This window comes from Carettochelys insculpta, chromosome 8 (genome assembly GCF_033958435.1).
Source record: "Carettochelys insculpta isolate YL-2023 chromosome 8, ASM3395843v1, whole genome shotgun sequence".
NCBI lineage: Eukaryota > Metazoa > Chordata > Testudines > Carettochelyidae > Carettochelys > Carettochelys insculpta.
The window spans coordinates 21,979,893-22,003,836 of NC_134144.1; the positions used below are offsets into that span (position 1 = coordinate 21,979,893).

A 23,944-nucleotide genomic window follows, 5' to 3' on the forward strand; every position below is an offset into this window, starting at 1 on the left:
TGCACAGGAGTAGAAACAGTGGGCTTGATCCTCCTTTGGTGTTAATTGGCATTACATATTGGTTTCAATTGGCTGACTTACATGGCTGAAAATTTCTTGCAGCATTTTCACATACTATAGTCTTTTTTTAAAATAATGTCCTGGTCTGCATAGATGCTAGAACCTTTTGTTCTTACTGAAGTCAGCAGGAACAGCAGATACTCAGCACCTCTGAAATCAGACCAAAAGTGAACAGGTGACAAACCTACTCTTTTTCATGAAGCTAAAATGGTAATTTCACATAGTGAGTAGGAGAAAAAGAGTTGTTACCTTTTCTCCTTTGGGTCCAGGACTTCCATTGGCACCTCTCTCTCCTGGCATTCCTTGCAAACCAGGTGGCCCAGCACCACCAGGTGGGCCAGGTGCACCAGCTGGACCCTACAAGTATAAAGGTGAAGTAAGATAAACTTTGAAGGTGCAGCTGAGTGAAACTAATCAATGCATGTAACATAGCTAAGAGTTTGAGCATAAAGTAGGTACCTTGCCCCCTTCCGGGCCAGGAGGACCAGTTCCACCTCTTGGTCCGGAAGCACCTTGAGGACCTTGTGGACCACGTTCACCTGGGAGGCCATTTTCACCCTGCCATAAAGAAACATGCATTAGCATTTTTGCTTCCAAGGCCTGTATCATGGTTCTGCATTTATTAACCTTCTCACCTTCACAACTATATCACAGAAGTATTATTGTAATGCCTACCTTGCTGCCTGGGACTCCAGGAGCTCCATTTTCACCTCTTTGTCCCTGTTGACAATGCAGGAAATGTTATTAACCTGTGTACTTTATATTACATACTAAACCTCTCTCTAAAATCCTTGTGTTTGGCATCTCATGGCCTTCACCTTTTACTTGTCATGATACAAACTACTACCCCTGTTTGGATCCTGTTATGATATAATTTTGGGAATACCATTTTCAATGGGAGGGTATGTCCAGAGACAGAGATCAAAATATAATGGCCTCCTTAGGATAAAGAATGCTGACTTACGGTATGTTTTCAAGTGCTATCTTTGAGGGTAGAATAGGGAGATGAGGAACATGGATCAGCATTATTAGCTCTCATGTAACCGCACTGACAGATTTAAAAGTTAGGATATCTTATCACTTATTTCCTGTTGCACCTCTTGTGTACCCCTTTTGTTGAGAGCTGCCAACAGATCTGCTCTGATGCATACATAGACAAAATCCCAGTCTGTCTCCTGGTTGCACCCATCCACTCTCGATAATGCCTTCTGTGTTTACGTGCAAAGATCCTACCATGGATCCCGGCTTTCCCAGGACATAAGAATATGAATTCCTCTACCTATAATGAGTTCTGCATCTAAAAAGGGGGTCTGAAAAAGGGGGCTGAAGGATTGTTATTCTGATATTTACCTTTTGATTTCTTGATCTCTAAAAAAGAAAGGACAACTTACTGGTTCTCCTGGCTTTCCACTTTCTCCAGGGGGTCCCGCAGTACCAGGTAATCCCTGTTTACATGGATGATACAATTACATAAATAAATATTTTATAGCTACTTAGATAACAATATCTATTTTCAATTCCCATTTTAATCAAACTTTCAAACCTAAATTATGCATTCTTCTAAGTCACAGAAAACTTTGACACAGAAGTAGTTCAGTGAAAATAATTTTGTAAATGTATCAAATGTTTTGCAAATGAGGATTGTCTAATTGGAAAGCCAGAAGTTCAGATATGGCTACATCACCAATATTTGTAGTCAGGCTAGCCAGATATTTACCAGCTAAGTTACATGAAGATCTTGGTTGACCTTTTTCACTTCAAGACAGGGCAAAATAAGCCCTAACTGAAATACTTTATACCTATTTGCTAGCTTTTAAAAATGAATGGACATCAACAAAAGAGCAACACACAGCACCTGGAAGCCGGATGGACCTGGAGCTCCTGCTTCTCCTTTTTCACCAGGAGGACCCTGGAAAGAAACAAAAAGGCAACACAAAATTCATCAACATCATTTTAATCCATACAAGAATTCAGAAGATATGCATATTCTAATCCAAATTCTATAAACATTCTAAATCCCCAAATTAGATGGAAGAATACCCTGCCACACACATGAAAATGAACTATTAGCACCACTGAGCTTTTATCATGTAACTATCAGGAACATCTGCTTTTATTGCCTATTTTCACATAAAATACTGAAGTCAAAAGCCTACTCTGAAAGTATTATAAGACTATAAAATATTTAAAAACTTCCCAAGAGGCCCACCATTCGCAAGTTGTTTTGTGGATGTCTTTTCAGTACACAGAGGACTCAACACTGCCATGTCCTGTGTGACTAAAAGAGGGATGGAGGAAGAGAGCACGTAATGCTATTCCTTGGGCTCTCCTACATGAATTTCTGCTCTGGGCTACCTCTGCTAGCTTCTGTAAAACTTCTTTGTCCAAATTTTAGAGGGAGTAGCCATCTTGTCAATATCATCCATGCTCATCTTGCTGCACTCAAGAAGGCATAGTGATTCTTGAGGCCAGTACATCTGGGAGCTCATGTTAAGATTCTCTCCATCTTTCCTCTCTATGATGGGTTAAATTTCCACAGAAGGCTGTCTTAACAGACACATCTGAGACAGCACCCAGCTCTAGAACTGGTGAACTGACAAAGAAATTGTACATTTTTTCTAGTAACCATCAGCTGGTTTAAACTAGTAAAGCTCCAATCAATTCAGTTTATATCAGCAGAACTTTTGGCTTAGCTATCATTAGAGACCTATTGATTACTTATTTATTAAAAGAAAAAAAAACCAAAAACCAAAGACACGTGAGTCCAGCAGGTCCTTCTGTCCTCATAACCAATTGGAAATTTCTCTCTCCATCAGTTAAGAAAATGTCCTTTCTCGAGATTCACGTGTTCTTTGCTGGCCACTACCACTAAGCAGTTGAAGAATGAAAATATATCAGCAGTTCCAAGATTTTTCTTTTTTGGAAAGATAGACATTGCACTTACTGCAGCTCCTGGAGGGCCCTGGGCACCAACATCACCACCTTTTCCAGGAAGACCCTGTCAAATGACAAAATTAGAGTGTGATTATGCATTAATACATTTTTTCAAAGAGCTAAAAGAATAGGCAACTTTGTAAAATATTACTAAAGAGAAGCTGATAAGTGAAACTGACCTGAGCACCAGAAGGTCCAGGAGGACCTCTTTCTCCATTCTTACCAGGTGCGCCCTTTAAAAAGGGAAAGACCAGACACGTTTAAAATACATGTTTTTAATGCAATCTCTAGCTAAAATGAGAATTTCATATGTATCTGTCCAGAGCCTCTGAAGAATTAGATCAATGTAACACCATTAAATTCAATGGAATGAAACTGATCTACAGCTGCCAAGGACCTGTCCCATTAAGTATATGATTTTTAAGTGAAGAAATTATACTAACCTCATTACCCTTAGGACCTGGGAAACCCATGACACCTGGCTGACCTCGTGGACCTGCTGGGCCTGGAGGACCTGATCGGCCAGATTCTCCCGGATTACCCTGATAAAGGCAGAAAAGAGATACTGACCATAAGAAAAAATAAATTATTATAAATGCAATAGAGAAATGTTTAAAAAATCAAATGACTGCATTAAAAGGTAGCCAAAACAATATTATTTTGACTGACTTTTCATTAGAAATACACTTTTATAATTTTTTAAAATTATACTTACACTCTTGTGGCAGAGGAGTGAGTTTTTATTATAATGCTAAATAACAAGGTTTGGACAGTGCTATTTCAATGAAAAAATATGTGGAATAGTCTGTCACTGTAAAAGTAACACAGACTGCAGCTAATGAGGTTGTTTCTGGCCTCATCCACATTTCACTCCAGGACTCCAATTGAGCAAGAATGGTGTTGAGCACAAAGCCAGCTTCAGTGAGTGAACTATATACTCTTTGAGCAAGGTACATACTGCAGGGCCGGGTTTGCCATCATTTCCTGGGCTTCCTGGACTTCCTGTCAGACCCTGCATATTTAGAAAAAGATAGGTTAATTTTAGTCTACAGAGACACCACTATCTATAGTTAATCTTTCAAGCCCATTTCAGGATCACTAAAGAAATCCATTGGATTTATAAGGAACTAGATGATCAACAGTTCATTTAATAAGGATTCAGCCCATTGTGTGGGATTCAGTACTGGGCATGAAGGCACCAAAATCAATGGTTATACACTAAATAAGCCAACGTAAGCATTTACATTAAGTCCACATCATTTTTAAATGAATACATTTAATTGCACATTCTTAGTAATTTAGGCTTTGCTCTTCATTTTACTCTACCAAAGAGATGAGGTGTTCGTCACATGGTATACTCGGAAAGCCACATGGATTTCCAATCCAAACTACTTTACTGTATGTAAAATGAATAACCTACAAGTCTGTATGGGAAATCAGTGGTTGCTGGCTTTGATACTCAGAAATATGGGTTACTAATACCCACTACTTCTCATCATAGCACTTCATACTTTTCTGCTTTTTATGCTTAACACCTTACAGCTTCTCTTAAAGTAAGTCTGCAGGCATCAGATCTATGGGCAAGGCAAAATAGAACATATTTTCCCCTTCCCTTCAAATACAAAGGCTTCATAACAGAAAAATCATTCATTGCAAAGTTTATATAGAGCCAAATCCTGTAAGGGCTACAGTGGAACCTGAGCACTTAAACATCTCACATAATTCAGTTTTGTATATGCTTCTTGCTCCCAGCTGTGGAGGTGTGTTGTGTGACTCAGGCGGGTCAGTGCTGACTGACTTGGCATTACATGTTCCACTGACTACATACACCTCCGTGAAAGGACATGGCAGAAGCTTTGGGCACTACTACAGCCCTTGGTAGTCAATGTTCAACTTCCGACCCTCCCTAATGTACTGAGGAGAGGATTTGAGTATTCTGAGCTAATTGAAATTCAGATATGGCAGGCAAACAGTGGGAGATTCAAGGGTTTAGTTAGGCATCCAGAATTCTGAATAGTTATCCAAAATTGATTCAGATCATTCAAGTTTACTGGGCTTGAAAATACCATAAGAAGGAGCTTCCTTATGGTAAATTTTGCACTTCTAGTTCCATTTTTTTACCACAGCCACAAAGTGCACAGGATGTTAAATATAATTAAATACATAAAATAGATATTGACACTGTTTGAAAAGCTCTATAAAGATTTGATATAATTTGAACTTTGACCCTGGTTGGTGTATCAAACCAGCTCAACCACCTGCAATAAAGATCAAATTATCTTAATACCACATGAAAAAAACATTCTCCCTTACTCTCATTCCTGGAAGACCAGGGCCACCATCACGTCCAGGTTCTCCTGGAGCTCCTCTTGGACCTGCAATGCCTGGACCACCACGTTCTCCTGGAGGACCCTTAATTGGAAATTCACAATAACTAAATAAAACTATTAACATTATCATTACAATAATGGAGGTTATGAAATTGGGAAAGAATGTACCTTTTCTCCTGGAAGTCCATTACTACCAGCTGGGCCACGGTAACCAGGTGCACCCTGCCAAGTAAGAGAGCAAATATTTTAGTCCTGTGGATCAAATAACATGCAAAGTCTACCTGTGTAACAAAGACAACCAAAAACATCTCCAGATTTCTTGAAAGAAGGCATGTGGTGTTCTGTTCACTCACATAAACCCAATATTTCTTTCAATGTTGTAATAATGAACTTCAATGCTTCTCAGCCAGACCCATTTACTAATATTTTAGTGGTATTCAGGGAAGGAGATACATGGAGATGACTATGACTACACAGATTAAAGAACTTTTTTTCTATGTGCACAGTGCACTTTGGGTCTCATGCAACATCCACTGAAGTCAAAGGGGCCATTTCTACACATGCCACTTGTTCTGAAAGCAGTATGCTAATAAACGGCCTGGAAAATGCTTATGAGGCTCGGATGTAAAATTCTGGCGCCTCATTAGCACGCGGTCACATGATTCAGAGTCCAGAAGAAGCTCTTCCAGACTCCAAAACAGTGTGTAGAAGCATGGCTCCCAGGGGATCTCCCGGAAGGAAATCCTCCTTCTGAAAATTTTCAGGAAGAAGGGGCTTCTGGAAGGAGGATTTCCTTCCGGGAGATCCCCTGGGAGCCATGCTTCTACACACTGTTTTGGAGTCTGGAAGAGCTTCTTCCAGATTCCAAATCATGTCACATATGCTAATGAGGTGCTGGAAATTTACATCTGTGCCTCACTAGCATTTTCTGGGCCGTTTATTAGCATGCCACTTTTGGAATAAGCGGCATGTGTAGAAATGGCCAGGGAGTCCTTCTAATGACTTCAGTGGGGACTGCTTTGGGGACTGTTTGCTAGGATTTCTTTTAGTCCCATGTTAAAAATTATCTTTCATATTTTAGCTTTGAAAAATTATTTTCTCTGCATCATTCTTAAAGAAAACTTCTTGGTTGCAATGTTTGGACGACATTAGTTATTATTGCGTCCTCTGTTTTAAGATACCTTTCCATTTGTAGTTTACTCATCGACTCGTTGTCCTTTTTGTTTACTATTCATCTCTGGTTTCCTCTCACCTTTTCAAAATACTTTACAAAGTTAATGAACACAAATTCATTCTATCTCAATTCTAATTTATTTTAGGCAGGAACAGGAAATTAAAATGAGCAACAAGCTGTCATTGTTTACTATGCTAGAACAATTCATTTCAATAATTAATCCATGATAAAAGTATGCAAACCAGTAGCATTTAATTGTTAAAAGACTGTTGGTTGAAAACTCAGCTAATTATCTTGAATATGGATAAATCAACCCCAGTTTTACTTTCAAGAGCTGAACCTTTCTCATGATTGATTTAACTGAGGGAATGCCATTCCACAGCTTGTAGATGGATTGTGTTTGGCATCTTTAATATATGTCACATTATACTTTTCTGTTCTCATACAGTCTTATTGTGTTCAAAATCTTGGGTAGCAACGCCAGTTTTTCAAGATTAATAAACCTCTAGTTTTCAAAAGAAGAATAACTTAAACATATTTAAACTAAAGAATGACCTAAGCCAGGTACATCAGATCTAGATAAGCATCTGCATATGATTTTTTCTAATATGTGGGTTGTTCACATCTGGAAGTTTCATTCAATATCTATTCGATTCAAACTTTGCTCAAAGCTTGGATCCCAGGTTTTGGTACAAGGCATATGAAATGTGATTTAACAACCCAGTGTGGTGACTTGGAGCAGCTTACCCTTTCTCCTGGTGTTCCAGGAATACCGTTTGCTCCTGGCTCACCATTAGTACCCTTTTTGCCTTCTTCACCAGGAGGACCAGAAGCACCTGGAGTTCCATTTTCACCCTAGTTCGAAACAGGAACAAGTGAAAATACATTGTATGGAGGCAAGACTCTCACTGAGTTCAGTGGTTCAGGGGGATAGGGACTGTATTTGCCCTGTTATTAATAAGGATGCATTAAAGGAATCAGAATATTTGTAAAAAGCACTTACACGCTCTCCTCGTGCACCTGGCTCTCCCTTTGCACCGTTCTTGCCAGGTTCACCCTAAATGGAACACATTTCTATGATCACTTGCATGTTGCCACAGAACAGTTCAGTAGGTTTGTTATATAATAATAATAATAATGTATATATCTATCAGTATTAAAACTGATAGCTCATTTTTATGGTTTATCTGTTTACAAGAGCCAAACAGCCGTGTCACTTTCCGACTGGAGATGGTTATGCATTTTGTCTCTAGAAGAGTCAGGATATGATCCTGTACACTCTTACTCAGGTAAGTAAGGGTCAGACCCTAGGCTCCATTCTGTTCATGGGAAATTTGATGTCCGTTTTGCTTGATGTCAATGAGAAATTCCATGAAAAATATTTAAGGCATTATGGAGTAATTCTGCTAAGGCATGGCACATTGATTAAAGAATATATTGATATAAGAATAAGATTTTATACACTTTCAGTAGGTTTCATTGGGGCAGACCCAAGGAAATTTAGAGATAAAAAGATTATTTTTCCTGTAACAATTAGAAATGGATGAATGGTGTGAGTTTAAATCTAAGTTGCCATCTAAACGCATCCTCCTACAACCCAAAGTGAGAAATAATTCTGACAAGCAGATTCAATACTTGGAATATTTTTGTTGGAGAAACTCTGCCATTTTACCATGGGTCATATCATTGAAATATTATACTACTACCAAAGTTTTTGCTTTGAGGTGCTTTTCAATTTTGTTGGTTGGATAATTATAATAGCCAATAGCAAAGGGAGGGTAGAATTGACTAGGCAATTTCAATTACATGGGAAATGTCTGGAAGCTTCTAAAAGAACTTCCTAAGCCATATTCTTCTATTACATGCACCTTTGCAACCCCGTTGGTGTTGTACTGTTGTAGGTAGGAGATGGGAAATGTATCCCCTTGCTAGCTCTTAGTAATGAAAAAAATGTTGGTGACTCACTGGTGCGCCTCTTTGTCCGGGAATTCCATTAGTCCCTGAGGGACCAGGAGGGCCACGGGCACCACTCAACCCAGGAGCACCAGGAATACCAGCAGGGCCCTGTGTGGGGTTAAAGGACACTAACATGAGCAAAAAATGGCATCACCGACTGCTGCACAATCGAAACTGTAACCCCACCTATAAGAAAGCAAAAAATGACAATTTGGTGGGGTACTTACCGTTTCACCTTTACCACCTGGGTTTCCGTCCCTTCCAGGATTGCCCTGGAAAGAAGAAATGATTAATCTGTGCTAATACTGATCCCTTACATCCAAACATTCCATAGCACTTTGTAAACCTCAATTTGTATGGCAGTAGCCATAACAATACTTTCATATAACTATCACAATATCACCAGGAATTTATGTGGTTTGTCACTTACAGGAGTACCAGCTGTACCAGCAGGACCTTGTGGGCCAGACTCTCCTCTTAGTCCTGGGGTACCATCAGAGCCAGGGGAACCAGGAGCACCAGCTTCACCCTATGAAGAAGGTGGTATAGAAGCAAACTGAACACACTCTAGTGTTGATCCCAAAGGATAATATTAATACGTTAGCCTCTTTACCTTTTAGTCAGCCAGTGCACCTTTGCAGGCTGCAGGCAGAATGCTGACACTAGCATATCTTCAGCAAAAGAGGCAGGCAACTGAACAAGGGGCAGACAACTATCTAGAACTTAGCAATATGTGCTGGGAAGCACATGATGACATATTATATACTGTCAGGCAGTTATAAATAGTAGAGTAGCACATTCCCCCTCATGTATGGTAGGGTATTGTGTCTTCCTCTTTCCTGGGCAGGCAGAATGCCTCAGAATTTCTTTTCTAAGTTCCCAAAGCCCCATCATCCTGCACCTTACAATGTTCCTTAGAGAAAGAAGCCGGCAAATGAACCCCTTTAATGTAGGAAAGGAAATGAGAGTAAAAGACCACACCATTTGTATATTTTAGAGGGAGAAGCAGAGAGACAGTCCAGAGAAGGAGTGTAAATGAAAAAGAAGGGTAAATAAACAAACAGTTACAAGGAAAGTGATGTGCACAGCTGTGGGCCTCACATTCCAGTGGGTGACACACAAAGTAAGTACACTTGAACCTAACCTCCTTAATCTGGGTGTCTGTGATCCAGGAATACCTGTTGTTGGACTGTGGCATGGCCTTCCCAGATTCTACCTCCTTCACCCCAATAACAGTTCAAATACAGTGCATTAAGGATTTATCTTATGACATCTTATACATGTGCACATCTCAATAATGGTTTGTACATACAAAAGCTTTGGCAATGGATGTTGTTTCCCCTTCATTATGAGAAACACACAGGCTGCACATCTACACCCCAGCAATCTTTCAAAAGAAGTTCTTCTCTTTTGAAAGAATGCATCTACACAGAAAAATTAGTTGAAAAAATCAATCTGCTCTTTCGATACAGAGCCCCCATTCTTTTGAAAGAACAGGCCAGGGCTCAAAAAATCTGGTGCCATGCGGAATGCTCTTTCGAAGGAAGGTCCCAGGGGGCATCTACACATGCTTTTTTTGGCTGGGTGGGGGACGGTTAGCTGAGTGGTTTGAACATTGGCATGCTAAACCCAGAATTGTGAGTTTAATCTTTAAGGAGGCCATTTAGGGGTCTGGGGCAAATCAACTCTTTAAAAAAATCATCTGTCAGAGATGGTGCTTGGCCCTGCCTAGGGGGCAGGGGACTGGATTCAATGACCTCCTGAGGTCCCTTCCAATTCTATGAGATGCGAAAGAAGGCACTTTTCCTGATTCAGGACCAGAAGAGGGCTTCCAGAAGAGCTGCATTCTCTCAATTTCAGATCAAAAGAATGCATTTTGTGTGTAGATGCGCTGCATCTTCTTTCAAATAGGGGCCTGATTTTCCAAAAAAAAAAAAAAAATCTTGCTAGTGTAGACACAGACACATTGTCTGGAAAATTCCATAATCCTGCATAGACTATTTTTCAACATTGCCAGATTAAAGAATTTCAAGTTTAGTATTGCTAGATGATTTTATAGCTTGCATTGCTTAGAGGTACAATTGTTCTTATAAATAGAAACCACCTACAGAAAAAAGGACAATCTGCCAGAAGAATTAAGGAGGAGTCCAAAGGATGTATGGATGGAAATATAAAGCAGCATGGAAATTTCTTGGAGAAACTTCCAAAACATATGCAGAAGTGAGAGGTATTACAGGACTTGGGCCAAAACCCCACTGATTACTTCAGGAGTGCTTGTGAAAGTGAAGTGAGCGTGGTTTGTGTAATCCCTAATATGAAAAATCATTAGCAATAGGCCTTCAAGAAATGTGATAGCAGCCAGACCATGAGAAACCATCTGTTGAAAAACACACATCTGTATACCTTACCTATGTATGTAGGCACACATACTGTGGAAACATAGATCTTCAGATAGATACCTTAGCACCTGGAGAGCCTGGAAATCCTGCAGTTCCAGGAGGGCCAGGGGGACCCTGAAATAAAGAATGCACAAGTACTATTACAAAAGATGAAGGTCATATGGAATGAATCTTAATTAGAAAATGGACCTGGCTGTGAGAGCTTTGGGTTTTGTTTTTTTTTCCTTTCCCCCCCCCCGACCTTGTGAATAAAGAAACATCTAGCAAAGCATAAAGGTGTATGAGTCATACTGTAGAAGATGGAATTTGCCCGTTTTTAAAAAAATCACACCTATACTTTCCTTATTCTTATGCAATATACATTTTCAACCTGATGTGAATGTTTCTATAACTGAATAGTTTTATTTCAGAAAGTATGCTTATGGAGATTATATTGCAGAAAATATTTGAACAGACCAATTGAATGAAAGCATGTGGGAGGGAAAAAAGGACAATATGGTTGCTACTATTACAGTTTCTAAGTAGTTGAAAAAATAGAAGTGTTGGGCTAGCTTATGGTTTTTATGAGTTGGGCAACCTCATAGTTTATACGCCCCATTGAAACAAAACAATCCATTGTTGAAACATCAAAGAACAAGGACTTTGTTGACTGTTCCCACCCACAATTCATGAAGAGGGGGCTTGCATGTGAACTCATCCCATCAGCTAGAGGGGAAGAGAATAAAAATGTCTGACAGGAAGGAGCTACATCATGATGATGGTTGGAATTTGGTGAGCACAATACTTCTAAGCTTAAGCAAGGGATCCCCAACTACTTAGTTTGGGCTAGCCCTAAAGGACACACAGAGGTTGCATGTTATAGCATCTACTATTACCTTTTGGAATCCATGATTGTATCTCATTTGTGTGCATTTGTTTACCTACTTTAGCCTTGTAAATAACTATCTGATTTAGTTAGTACTGTAGCACTAGCTACAAGCATTGGCTTTGGTTGGAGATCTGAGGTACAATTGATCAGGAGTAAGTTATTTGTCCTTTGGGATTGGAAGTAACTGGAATATTGTTATTCTTAGTGTAAGGGTTAATCTACCAAAAAGGGAAGATTTACCAGAGATCGTACTTGTTACTTGGTTGAAGAAATCTAATTATAGAAAACACAGTACAATCATCTTAAGTGCCTTGACTTCTCTAAGGTTGGCATTCTTGCTTGTGAGCTACTCTGGACAGCTTGAAATCATGGTCTGTTCTGAGGGTAAGTGAGTCATATGATGAAATCATTCAAAATCTAGCCTATATAAAGGTGTCCATTATCTTCATCAGTAAATAACTGGAGAAAAATTTGGATATACACACCCTTTGAATTTACATGATCATGATTTCTTCTGTTTACCTTTTAGTCTTCACCAGGTTTTATGTTTCAATCATAACAACTTTATAAAGGTTTTGAAATAATATTTTCATAGAACACCCATTTGTAAGACAAACCATGTCCAAGGCAAGAGAAAAATAGTTAAGAAGTACAATAGCTAAGAAAACAATAATCAAGTGTCTTACAGGTTGTCCAGCTGCTCCTGGAGTTCCATCATTACCACGGGAACCCTACCAAAAGAATACAATATATCACATACCAAACATTCCCTTTGGGAGAGAAAAGCCAAGGGCTTTGATATTAGATAATGATATTGACTTTCAAACCATATTTGTGTGTCTATACATCCCTATATATTTTATTAAGGCACACATATTTCTTCAGGTCTGGGTGCCCACTATATTAAATAGCAATAGTAGACCTAGTAATAATAATAATATCCAAAGGTGGCAATCAATTGTACATGCACTCTGCTGTAATAATAGAGTGGCATATAATGAAATACATTATTAGATGTCTAAATTCTTTAATGCATACTAATCATGTATTATTAAACAGAACATAATGTGTATGACATGTACTTCAGAATAAATAAATAATTTGGTAGTTGACATCATGCATGGCATAAATTTATGCCCTCAAAGATTACTATATTAGCATATAACATAGATCAAGACTCATCAAGAACACATATTTGTAACAAAGCGGCGTGTATGACCTTTACTACAAACTTTGGTCTTTGGCTAGCAAATTTTCCTGATGATATTGCAGATACTATATATTTTGCCATGCCCTCCTATACACTATTTGCTGTACTACTTTAAACAGATTGAAAGCTCCATGAGCCAGAGAGCTCCTATTGTGTATTGCTACAAAGCGTGATGAACCCCTGCAGTGTTGTGTGGCAGAAATAATAGCAATCCTGTAATTTTGCTGCAGTTACTTACAGCAGTACCAGGAGTGCCTGGTCTCCCTCTTTCACCAGCTGGACCTCTTGGACCCTAAAGAACACATGATTATTAATATGGGAGATGAACTCCCAAAGACACCATCTAACAAAGAAGAAGAAGAAGAAGCACTATTTTGCTTAGATATATTTCAGTGAGGCTGTCTGCATTGGTAAGTAGTACACAGTGAGTGAGTGTGAAGGGTAGCAGAATCAATCTCTTAAGGAATAAAGTCAGAAGATGGCTGAAAGTAGTAAGAAACAGTAATCAGAAAAAGTATCAATTATTGTAATTTCCAAATAAATGATAATAAAAATTTACCATTGGTCCAGGTGTTCCACTTTCTCCAGGAAGACCATTTTCACCCTGTTATAAAAGAAGAATATCAGATTTTGACAGAATTTACCTTTATTGTCACAGTTCATTAGTGGTCTCTTAAAAGGATGAAGCATAGTAACAAGCAGGGTCCCAATCATTTAAGATGCTAAATACCTTCTGTAAGGTATTCAGTGTCTTCAACTCTTACTGAAGGCAATGGGAATTGACAAGTTTCAAGAACCTTAGAGCTGATCTACACTAGAAAAGAAATTCAACCTATGATACGCGACTCCAGCTACGAGAATTGTGTAGCTGAAGTTGACCTACCTTAGGGTGAATTTCAGGCATGGCCCCACTGTGGGAGTTTGATGGGAGAACCTCTCCCACTGATTTTCCCTACTCCTAGTGACAGTCACAGCGAGTAGTACTGTGATCGATGGGGACACCCTTAGCGCATACCTATTAGGCTAAATTAGGGTGACTATCCATTTTGTTTTAGGTGGGGCAGTCCCATATTTTGGGCACCATCCTGGCATCCCAATTTACTTTGCCAAAGGGGCTAATTGCCCCATATTCCACTTTTTTATGACACAGATGGCTGCTCCCAGGCTAGAGGAGCCAGGAGCCAGGAGCCAGACCCATGCGGCCATGCAGCTGTCACCTGGTTGACCCTAGCTGGAGGAAGCTGGGAGCTTCACTGGCAGGGCTGCAGCCCCATTCCTTGTACCTCAAGTCATGGGGCAGCCAAGAACTGCGGCTGCCTCCTGCAGCAGGAAGGGTGACCATCTGTCTCATTTTGGGCAGGACAGCACCATTCCCCCGTGTCTCATATTTGTCCAGAAGAGATATAGTCACCCTAGCCTAAATTGAAACCCAGAAAAGCAAGTGCAGCAACATCAATCTTCCCTTTACTTGCATCTGACAAAGTGGGTCTTTGGCCACAAAAGCTTATGCTCCAAAATAACTGTTAGTCTATAAGGTGCCACAGGACTTCTTGCTGTTTTTGAAGACACAGACTAACTCAGCCACCTCTTTGATACTTCCCTCAGGCACATAACATTAAAACAGAAAGGCTTGGGCTTCTTTATCATTGCATTACAGTTCCTCAGTTTTACATGGCTGTAATTCCATTAAAATCAACTGAATTACTCTAGCATTAAAGTGGAGTATTACAGAGGTGAATTAGGCCTGAAGTGCATCAGCAGAATGTCTTTTTAAAGTGCTAAAGAGGGACCTACTCTGTAGTCATGGGAATGTCTTCTCTGTCTGTTACTGTTATAAATTCAGAAGAAATATGCTGGAATTGCAGATAACTCATCTAGAATAACTGATTACTTATATGGACATGATCATCCATGACTTTAAGAGATTAAGTGGCTTCATAGAAGCAAATACGCAAATACAGTTATACAATTGATTCAGAGAAAATTGCTTAATTTCTAGAGGCTACAATAAAGTCACTTTACCTTTGGGCCAGGAGCACCGGCATCACCTTTGGCACCATCTCGTCCATCAAAGCCCTAAGGGAACCAAAAAAGAAAAAATCAAACCATACGTTTCACGTGTGCTTTTGAAAACCTGCTAATCCTTGATCAGTATTGAACTTCAAGTGCATCCTTCTTTACAAAAAAAAAAACAAAAAACAACTGAAACGCTCACATCAAACCTTACATCAAAAGAAGGTGGCTTCTATTTGTTCAGATAGTGATACAATAGAGAATACTAACAGCTTTAATGAATCCTATAGTAAAATGTTACAGGAACATAAAAATGCAAAAGATGTTCGATGCCTGTTTAGGAACATATTAGCTGTGTCTACACGTGCACGCTACTTCGAAGTAGCGGCACTAACTTCGAAATAGCGCCCGTCGCGGCTACACGCGTCAGGCGCTATTTCGAAGTTAACTTCGACGTTAGGCGGCGAGACGTCGAAGTCGCTAACCTCATGAGGGGATCGGAATAGCGCCCTACTTCGACGTTCAACGTTGAAGTAGGGACCGTGTAGACGATCCGCGTCCCGCAACGTCGAAATTGCCGGGTCCTCCATGGCAGCCATCAGCTGGGGGGTTGAGAGACGCTGTCTCTCCAGCCCGTGCGGGGCTCTATGGTCACCGTGTGCAGCAGCCCTTAGCCCAGGGCTTCTGGCTGCTGCTGCTGCAGCGGGGGATTCATGCTGCATGCACAGGGTCTGCAACTCATTGTCGGCTCTGTGGATCTTGTGCTGTTTAGTGCAAGTGTGTCTGGGAGGGGCCCTTTAAGGGAGCGGCTTGCTGTTGAGTCCGCCCTCTGACCCTGTCTGCAGCTGTGCCTGGCACCCTTATTTCGATGTGTGCTACTGTGGCGTGTAGACGTTCCCTCGCTGCGCCTATTTCGATGTGGTGCTGCGCAACGTCGATGTTGAACATCGACGTTGCCAGCCCTGGAGGACGTGTAGACGTTATTCATCGAAATAGCCTATTTCGATGTCGCCACATCGAAATAGGCTACTTCGATGTAGGCTTCACGTGTAGACGTAGCCATTATGAACACCTTACCACGTTGGTGAGAACTTAGTGCCATGAGTAGTCCCATTGATTTCAGTACGGCTGCTCCTGTGGGCAACTGCTCAAAAACGTAAATAAGGGGAACAAAATTTGGCTCCTACTTAAGTATACATTTCAGGCAGTTAATTTTTGTCAGGATTAATGGTAAATCAGAATAAACAAAGAGCAGAGATAGGACAAAGGGACCCATTTTGAACCCCGATCAGATGTTTTCCAAAGTGCAGAGTGTTCATGGATAGGATTTTAGATTTTTCTTTTAACAGGCCCATTACTGAGATAACAGCCAGTTGTGAAGTTCAGATCTGAACTTTCTCGAACTTCTGAAGAGGAGAGCACTTGTGTCTATTGCATAACAAATCAATTAGAGTAGTTCACTCAAGACTCCTCTGAGAATAATAATACCTACTCTGTGACCTTTCATTCCATTGAACCCAGGCGCACCAGTATGTCCTTTGAGGCCCTAAACACATAAGCATAAAATAATATGTAAATTACAAATAATGCAGCATAATGAAACACATAAACAAATATATACTAAGTAACATAGTCACTCTGGTGGTATAATTGACAGAATGCAAAATCAATAACATATTTGGTTTTCATTCAGGAATTGCTCTTGGGGGGATCTTTCTTACCGGTGGCCCAGGTAATCCACGCTCACCAGATCTGCCTGGTCGTCCAGATTCTCCCTGTGGACAGAAAAAATGGTTTTGCTCTGTTGCCACTTCAGTTTCTGGCAAAGAACTCATGATACAGGACTAAACAGGCCTGGAAATAAACCGGTGCAACTCTCACTGAAGTCAGTGAATGGAGGGGGTTACACCAGTTCATTAGAAGTCCTTCACAGCTCATGATCCATTTGCATCAAATGTTTTAGTGGACTTACAGTAAGTACCAACATTAGCAAAGCTATTCTTGGAAGAAATGGTAGCATCACAGAAGCCTCATGGTGCTTGTGATATTCACTGTACAGGAAGAAACAGTCAAAACACACATGGACTGCATTTTTCTCTCTATACAACCATCTATTGGTTTTGTGAGCCAGTAGGTGGTCTTTCATGGACGTAGAACCCATTTCCCAAAAACTCATGTAACTCAAAACAAGATTTCAGCTACATATCAAAAGTAGGCTATATCTTATTTTTATCCCTGCCTGGTTATAGCCTGATCCAAAAATCATTAAACTTAATGGGAATCTTCCATTGGCTGCACTGGGATTTGTGTCAGCCCTTAATGAGTTGATTGCCAGGTGCAAATTGGTAAGATCTTTGCATAAAATAGAGATGACAAATATGAAGGACTTCATTCTGGGATCTAGGAAAACCGAACAATTTATCTCCTCAGTATACTCAGTGGAAATGACCCTTTCCCCAACAAAGATAAAAGCTTGGAACTACAATAGAAACACAGATGATTCAAATCGCTAACACACAAATGATAAACTGAAATATGGTGTTCAATTAAAACTGGCCAGTGCATAGAAATTCAAAGTATCTATCAAGTGAGCGGATCAGTCCTGGTCTCACTTTTTCTGCCTGTGTATTATGTGCAATATGATTAATAAGGGGCTGGAGATGGCTCCTTTGGAACAGAGATATTTCATAGCAAGTTTTAACCAAGAGCAAATTCTAGCAACCATACTGTATTATGAAATCTACAAATCATGGGTTTACAAGTGATGGCCTGAAGGATATTTATGCAGCGTGGTACCAATGGCACTGCTTCAAAACCACTATGCAGTGATTTTGATCCCCCATCCCCATTACATACTATAACAGTGAACTTACATCTTTTCCTGGAGGGCCAGCTGGACCCAGTAATCCTGGAGGGCCTGGAGGTCCCTGAGAATAACATAAAGATTCATTTCCTTCCATAATTTACAAAGAAATATTGTATTAGAAACTGAAATATTCACACAGCTGAAGTACATTGGTTTGGTAAATACAGTGGGTAGTTGGTCAGGGTTAAATATACCCAGTGGGGAGGTCTGGCTCAAGGCATGCTGCACCTCAGGACAGTGGTGGGCAGAAGGGCATTTGCACCTATTTCACTCCATGGATTGGGCCTCTCCCTGGCTCAAAATTAGCCAGTGCAGAGGTTTGAAAGCAGGGCAGAATTGGACTTGAGGGCCATAAATTTGTGATAATATTCATCCTGAAATCAGAAACCTACTGCCTATGAGTTCGAGCAGTAGCCAAGAAGGGAATGCACTGCAGCTACACAAGCAAGCCATAGATAGCAGGGTTAATACCATCCCTCAGCCTTCAAGTAACTTAATGTTGAATGTCCACTCTCCCTGGAACAAGGGGACTTTCACTTTTCAGGATTAAATTTATTATTGGTCCAGATCATTAGCTGCAAAGTGGCACAGTTTCTTTGAAATCAACACAGCTAAGTAGATTTACCAGTACCACCATGTATGCAATCATGATTTTTCAGACTTCTGTTCAACTCTGCCTAGGTTCTTGTCCTATCTAGGATTCTGCTGACATGGGTTAGAACTATTGCATAAATGTTAAATGCAACTGGTTACTATTTATGGTAGGTCTACGAAAAGCAGTAACAATTTAAATGCTACAGATTGATTGGAACTCAATAAAATGCTTTGTTGAGCCCCCAGGAGTGAACTGCAAGACTGGTATCTGAATGTGTGAACTAATGGATAAAACTCAGCCAAACAAGAGAGGGATTTGATCAGGAGTGAAAGGGAGAATTTGAAATGGGTTCAGTTCTTACCAGCATTTCCAAAATTCTCTCTATTTTTGTGAGCAAAAATAGTTTGCACCAAATATTGCTCATTCCTAATGGTTAGTGCAACAAAAAGCTGCTTGGTCGATACCAAATATACGCAGAAAAAATTGTTTCTCTGTGGGTATTCCTTTCCGAAGGCCTGATCCAAAGCCCATTGAAGTTAGTGGATGGGTTCTCATGAACTTTGATGGGATTTGGATCAGAACAAAGCAAAATATTTTTTCTACATGTATTCACTATGGATTATTTTACTGATATGATTGGTTTCTTTTTCTTAAAATTTTCCTAAAAGAAATTTGCATGAACTTGGTAATAAAGGTGTACTACATTCCTTCTATAGACTCATTTTGTAAGGGATAAATCCTAACCTCTTTACTCCAGAAAAGGTGGTTATATGCCTCTGGAAAGCCTGCAAGAACACAATTCTTAAGTGTGTAGTAATGTAAAATAATACTTACAGAAGGGCCAGGTTGTCCAGGCTCACCAGGGGAACCTTGGTATCCATGAGAACCCTAATATGTAGAAGGACACCACTGAGAAATCTCTGGTTTTTCCCCAGGAGTTTGCTACATATTGCAATGCTTTCATAATCGTAATAAATAATTCACCCATAATAATTACTGAAGAGACAGAGGCAAGAAAATAGACAGGATCAAATAACTAATTAAGCCCCTTGGGATATGGATTGAAACTACAGAACTAAAGGGAGATTCACATTAAAAACCCAAAGCCCATACCACATTGCTATACATGTATGAGAATTTCCAGATTCACTTTAAATGATGAGGGCTGCTAAATTTATGTCTGAATTAAGAGTCTGGAGCATTATCAGGGGATCATAAGTAAAATCAGATTTTAAGTATCTTTAAGGGTCAGTTGATATAACTCCAATGAATCCAATGGAAATGCATGGCATCTGAGAAAGGGCAGAATCTGATACTTGGCAATTTGCTCCTGAGATTATAATACAGGCAAATAAAAGAAGATAATATACTAATAAAATTATAACTTCTGATGTAGTGGTTGAAAACTTGCTTAAATTCAAGGAGAGTTACTTACAGGTGGGCCTGGTTGACCAGCTGGGCCAGGCAGGCCAGGTGGGCCAGGGGCTCCTGGAGCACTCTAAAGTGTACAAACAAAATAGTCATCACACAGAAATCTATCTATAACCCTTATTAAGATATAGTCAGGGACAAGAATGATAAAAGACAGTTCAGCATGGGTGCCTATTACTGTAGAGCAGAAATCTGTAATGAAATATGGTAGATGTTGTGGAAATTTTCATATCAGTAATGAGAGATTTATACTGATTTTAACCTTAGTATCTTAGGCAAACCCAGCTGAAAGAGAATCCACTTTGACATTTGGACTGAGCAGGGCTGTTGCTCATAGTCTCCAGAATTTACAATTCCTACAGAAAAGACTTATATCAAATTTGTGTGGAGTTTTGCAGTGGCAGACTTCAGTCATACAATCCAGGCTCTGACTGAACTGATCCAGAAGGCAGTTCTTTTGATCCCACACCTTTATTACAGGTTAATATGTTTTTGTTCCAGGCATTTAAACCCCAAAGGATGTTCTTATATTGCCTTTTGTCCAGTTAAAATGAAGGCCAGCCAATTGCCCTAAGGCAAATAGCAAGGACATTTCATAAATCTGCTGCAAGGAATATTTGTGGGGTTAAAATCCAAGCACCTTATCTCCTCAATAAGAAATGTATTCCATTAATCTGGACAGAATTATGTTTGAGATTGGTCCTGAATCCACATCCCCAGTACAGTGGATCCAAATGGTGCCAATAAACTTCAAATAAACTATCTGTGCCACTTACGGATTTCTAGAAGTAATCTGAGAGTAAATTCAGAAGATGTTAGATGTTAATGTCTTAATTCTGTACACTGGGTATAACATGCACTTATACAATCCATTAGGGCAGGATGTGTGTTGGCATCATACTTGTCATGCTATGAAAAGGTTTTGCCCTGTAAACCTCTTTCAACTTCCAACCAATCAATTTTATATTTCTGATACCTGGCAGGGCTCATGACTGTTAGCCAATGAACCAATTTTCTTAAGTGGAAAAATTCTACACCTTAAAATACAATGACATCTGAACTAGTCAAAGGACACAGTAGACTACATTCTGCTCTTCTTAGGGAATAACTTTTACGAAACAAACAAAGACTTTCCAGATTTAAACTAGTGCAAGTGACAGCAAAATTTGTCCCAGAAAATATTAAGATTTACAAGCATGTTCATGTTGCACATTAAATACCTATAAGTTAAGTAGCAACAAACAGGGAAGCATATAGCAATGAAATAACACGAGGAAAAAAACCTGAAAGTTTTACTTATATTTTGCTAGTTCTGCATTTGTTCAAATAAAAAGTATTCAGTTCCTCTTTAGTTGGTCTTGTAGAGTCAATACAGTAGGACTGTGTCTACACTTGCACTCCTCTTTCAAAAGAGGTATGCAAATGAGGGAAACTGAAAATGCAAATGGGGTGCAGATTTACATATCTGGCACCTCATTTGCATATTCTTATTTCAAAGGAGCTTCTTTCAAAAGAAGAAAACCAGGGTAGACACTGCTCTTTCGAAAGTAAACTGTTTTAATGGAAAGAAGGATTCTTTTGAAGATGGGGTTTTCTTTCGAAAGAGCAGTGTCTACACTGGTTTTCTCTTTTTGAAAGAAGCTCTTTTGAAATAAGAATAAGCAAATGAGGTGCCAGACATGCAAATATGCACCTCATTTACATTTTTGATTTCCCTCATTTGCATACCTCTTTCAAAAGAGGAATGCAAGTGTAGACACAGCCTCTGTGTATCTGAGTTACAGCAGAGGAAATATATTCCATTACTTTCACCATAGATAATATATTTCATAGAATAGGTAATATTCCATGATATGTAAAACAGGAAATATAATTTACATCAATTTCATTTCACTACAGTAGATTAACCCAACCACTGTAAATACTATTTCACATAAATATGTGATACAGAAAATCACAAAATAGTTATCAGAAAGTATGCCAAGTGACATAATGGCTTATATCTGTGCCAGTCTACTTTTGTGTATTATTACATTTGTGATTACTAGAACTAATTTAACACAAAGGGAAATCGGAGGGATGTCACATCCATATATGGCTACAAACTGAGCAAAATGTTGTTTTTCAAATTAAACACTGAGGAAGTAAATCCATAGTTAAGAATGGCATTTTTGCGTTAGCATTGTCTCCAAACTGTGAATGAATGGGAATTGTTATTATGGAAAGGAAAAGGAAAAGGAAAGCCAACAAGGAGAAATTGACATGTAAAGTTAAAAAAGGTCAACAAACATGCAATGAAAGGACACAATAGTAACAGTGAAGAGATGGGTAAAGAAATATCAGCCATGGTTACCACCTATAAGGAAAATATATTTGTACTAAAGATAAGTCCATTACTTCTCCAAACTGTTTGGATTAGGTTTTTATCTGAATTAACAGCAAGAATTTAGTAAAGCAAAAATCAAATGCTGTTGAGATTTACAACACATCACAGAATAGCACATTCAGGTGTCTATTCTTCACATCACATCAGTTTATTCCATGATGCACTGTAAAACAATTTACGACAGGACACAGTGTGGTGGAAACATGTGAAAGAATATAGGCTATTCAATCTAGTTAAAAACATGCCCAGTGTCCACTGAGCCACCTATAAGAAATATAAATATCTTTACCATAAATGCAAAAATACATTGTAGGAACCAAGTTTGTTGAACTTAAGGGTATCTTTTGTTATTTGTGTGGTCTGGCATATCTCATGTTAGGAAGCCAAGCAGCAGGATGTAGATGCTATGACACATTGGCCATGTCTACGCTAGCCAAAAACTTCAAAATGGCCATGCAAATGCCATTTCGAAGTTTACTAATGAAGCACTGAAATACATATTCAGCACCTCATTAGCATGCAGGCAGCCACAGCACTTCGAAATTGACACACCTCGCCGCCGCATGGCTTGTCCAGACGGTGCTCCTTTTTGAAGGACCCTGGCTACTTCAAAGTTCCCCTTATTCCTATTCGAAAAGAAGCTCCATCTGGATGAGCCGCGCAGCGGTGAGCCGCGTCAATTTCGAATTGCGGCAGCCGTCCGCATGCTAATGAGGTGCTGAATATGTATTTCAGTGCTTCATTAGTAAACTTCAAAATGTCCATTTGCATGGCCGTTTCGAAGTTTTTGGCTAGTGTAGACATGGCCACTGTGAGTAAAAAACATAAGGAACTGAAAATGAATTAATGAATGAATGAACTTATTAACAAATGAGTGATATAGGAACAAATGAATGGAAACAAAACTGAGAAAATCAGTCATTCAATATGATAATCTGGTGGAACACAGAAAAATCTGCATCTTCAAATCTGAAGATGTGTGTGTTACCCACAAAAGCTCACAACCTAATAAATAAATTTGTTAGTCTTTAAGGTGTTAGAGGCCAGCTTGCTTTTTGAGAAAAATAGCATGTTTGTTTAGGTGTGATTTCATAACATGCAAAATGTAACATACAATCATTTTATGTAGATTAGGAAATTAAGACGGTCACTAATGAAGCAGCAACCAATTTCAGATAATAGTTCAAAATAGCCATTAGATATTGCACTGTATTTCATGGTTCTCTCAGGAGTGACTTGTATTTATCAATGGACTATCACTGTTGTAATTCCACTCCATGTTAGCTGTGATGAATGACTTTACCAAACTTGTACATAAAATGAAAATTAAGCAGATTTTTTAGATGAATTTTATGCATGAAGTAGCTCATGCATATGATTGTTTCGTCCAATGTATGGTTGATCCAACTAAAAAAATTAGAAAGTTTCTGCCAGGCCAGTGGGTAGATATGGCATCCTTAGTGCAGAGTCTGAAGAGCTGTGAGTAACAAGGACCATGTTACATCTGGTTACATTTGGGATAAAAGGAAGACAATATACTGATTTTCCATAGAACTGTATTAACTATTGAAAGCTAGAAATACAAACCGGGATAGAGGGTGATTTTGAGCATGAATGACCTGGAATGCTGTCAGAATGAAGAAGGGGAAGGGAGAAATAAGAGAATTTCTGGGTAAAAGAGAAAAAGCTGCTAGTGGAAGAATAGAAGTAGAGAATGAAGGA

The 23,944-nt window shown here is 39.3% G+C and overlaps 1 protein-coding gene across 1 annotated transcript in view; it reads right to left on the reverse strand.

Moving 5' to 3' along the window:
- Positions 1-23,944, reverse strand: part of COL3A1 (collagen type III alpha 1 chain) — a 79,086-nt gene that overhangs the window by 22,291 nt on the left and 32,851 nt on the right. Inside the window, exons 6-31 of the mRNA XM_075001741.1 lie at positions 19,841-19,903; positions 19,240-19,293; positions 17,818-17,871; positions 16,666-16,719; positions 16,437-16,490; positions 14,954-15,007; positions 13,491-13,535; positions 13,170-13,223; positions 12,408-12,452; positions 10,914-10,967; positions 8,885-8,983; positions 8,682-8,726; positions 8,464-8,562; positions 7,502-7,555; positions 7,246-7,353; positions 5,493-5,546; positions 5,308-5,406; positions 3,953-4,006; positions 3,438-3,536; positions 3,174-3,227; positions 3,005-3,058; positions 1,916-1,969; positions 1,452-1,505; positions 736-780; positions 520-618; positions 310-417 (exon numbers count right to left, since the gene is read on the reverse strand). Coding sequence (XP_074857842.1) covers positions 310-417; positions 520-618; positions 736-780; positions 1,452-1,505; positions 1,916-1,969; positions 3,005-3,058; positions 3,174-3,227; positions 3,438-3,536; positions 3,953-4,006; positions 5,308-5,406; positions 5,493-5,546; positions 7,246-7,353; positions 7,502-7,555; positions 8,464-8,562; positions 8,682-8,726; positions 8,885-8,983; positions 10,914-10,967; positions 12,408-12,452; positions 13,170-13,223; positions 13,491-13,535; positions 14,954-15,007; positions 16,437-16,490; positions 16,666-16,719; positions 17,818-17,871; positions 19,240-19,293; positions 19,841-19,903 — 1,710 coding nt within the window. The remainder of the gene's footprint in view (positions 1-309; positions 418-519; positions 619-735; positions 781-1,451; positions 1,506-1,915; positions 1,970-3,004; positions 3,059-3,173; positions 3,228-3,437; positions 3,537-3,952; positions 4,007-5,307; positions 5,407-5,492; positions 5,547-7,245; positions 7,354-7,501; positions 7,556-8,463; positions 8,563-8,681; positions 8,727-8,884; positions 8,984-10,913; positions 10,968-12,407; positions 12,453-13,169; positions 13,224-13,490; positions 13,536-14,953; positions 15,008-16,436; positions 16,491-16,665; positions 16,720-17,817; positions 17,872-19,239; positions 19,294-19,840; positions 19,904-23,944) is intronic.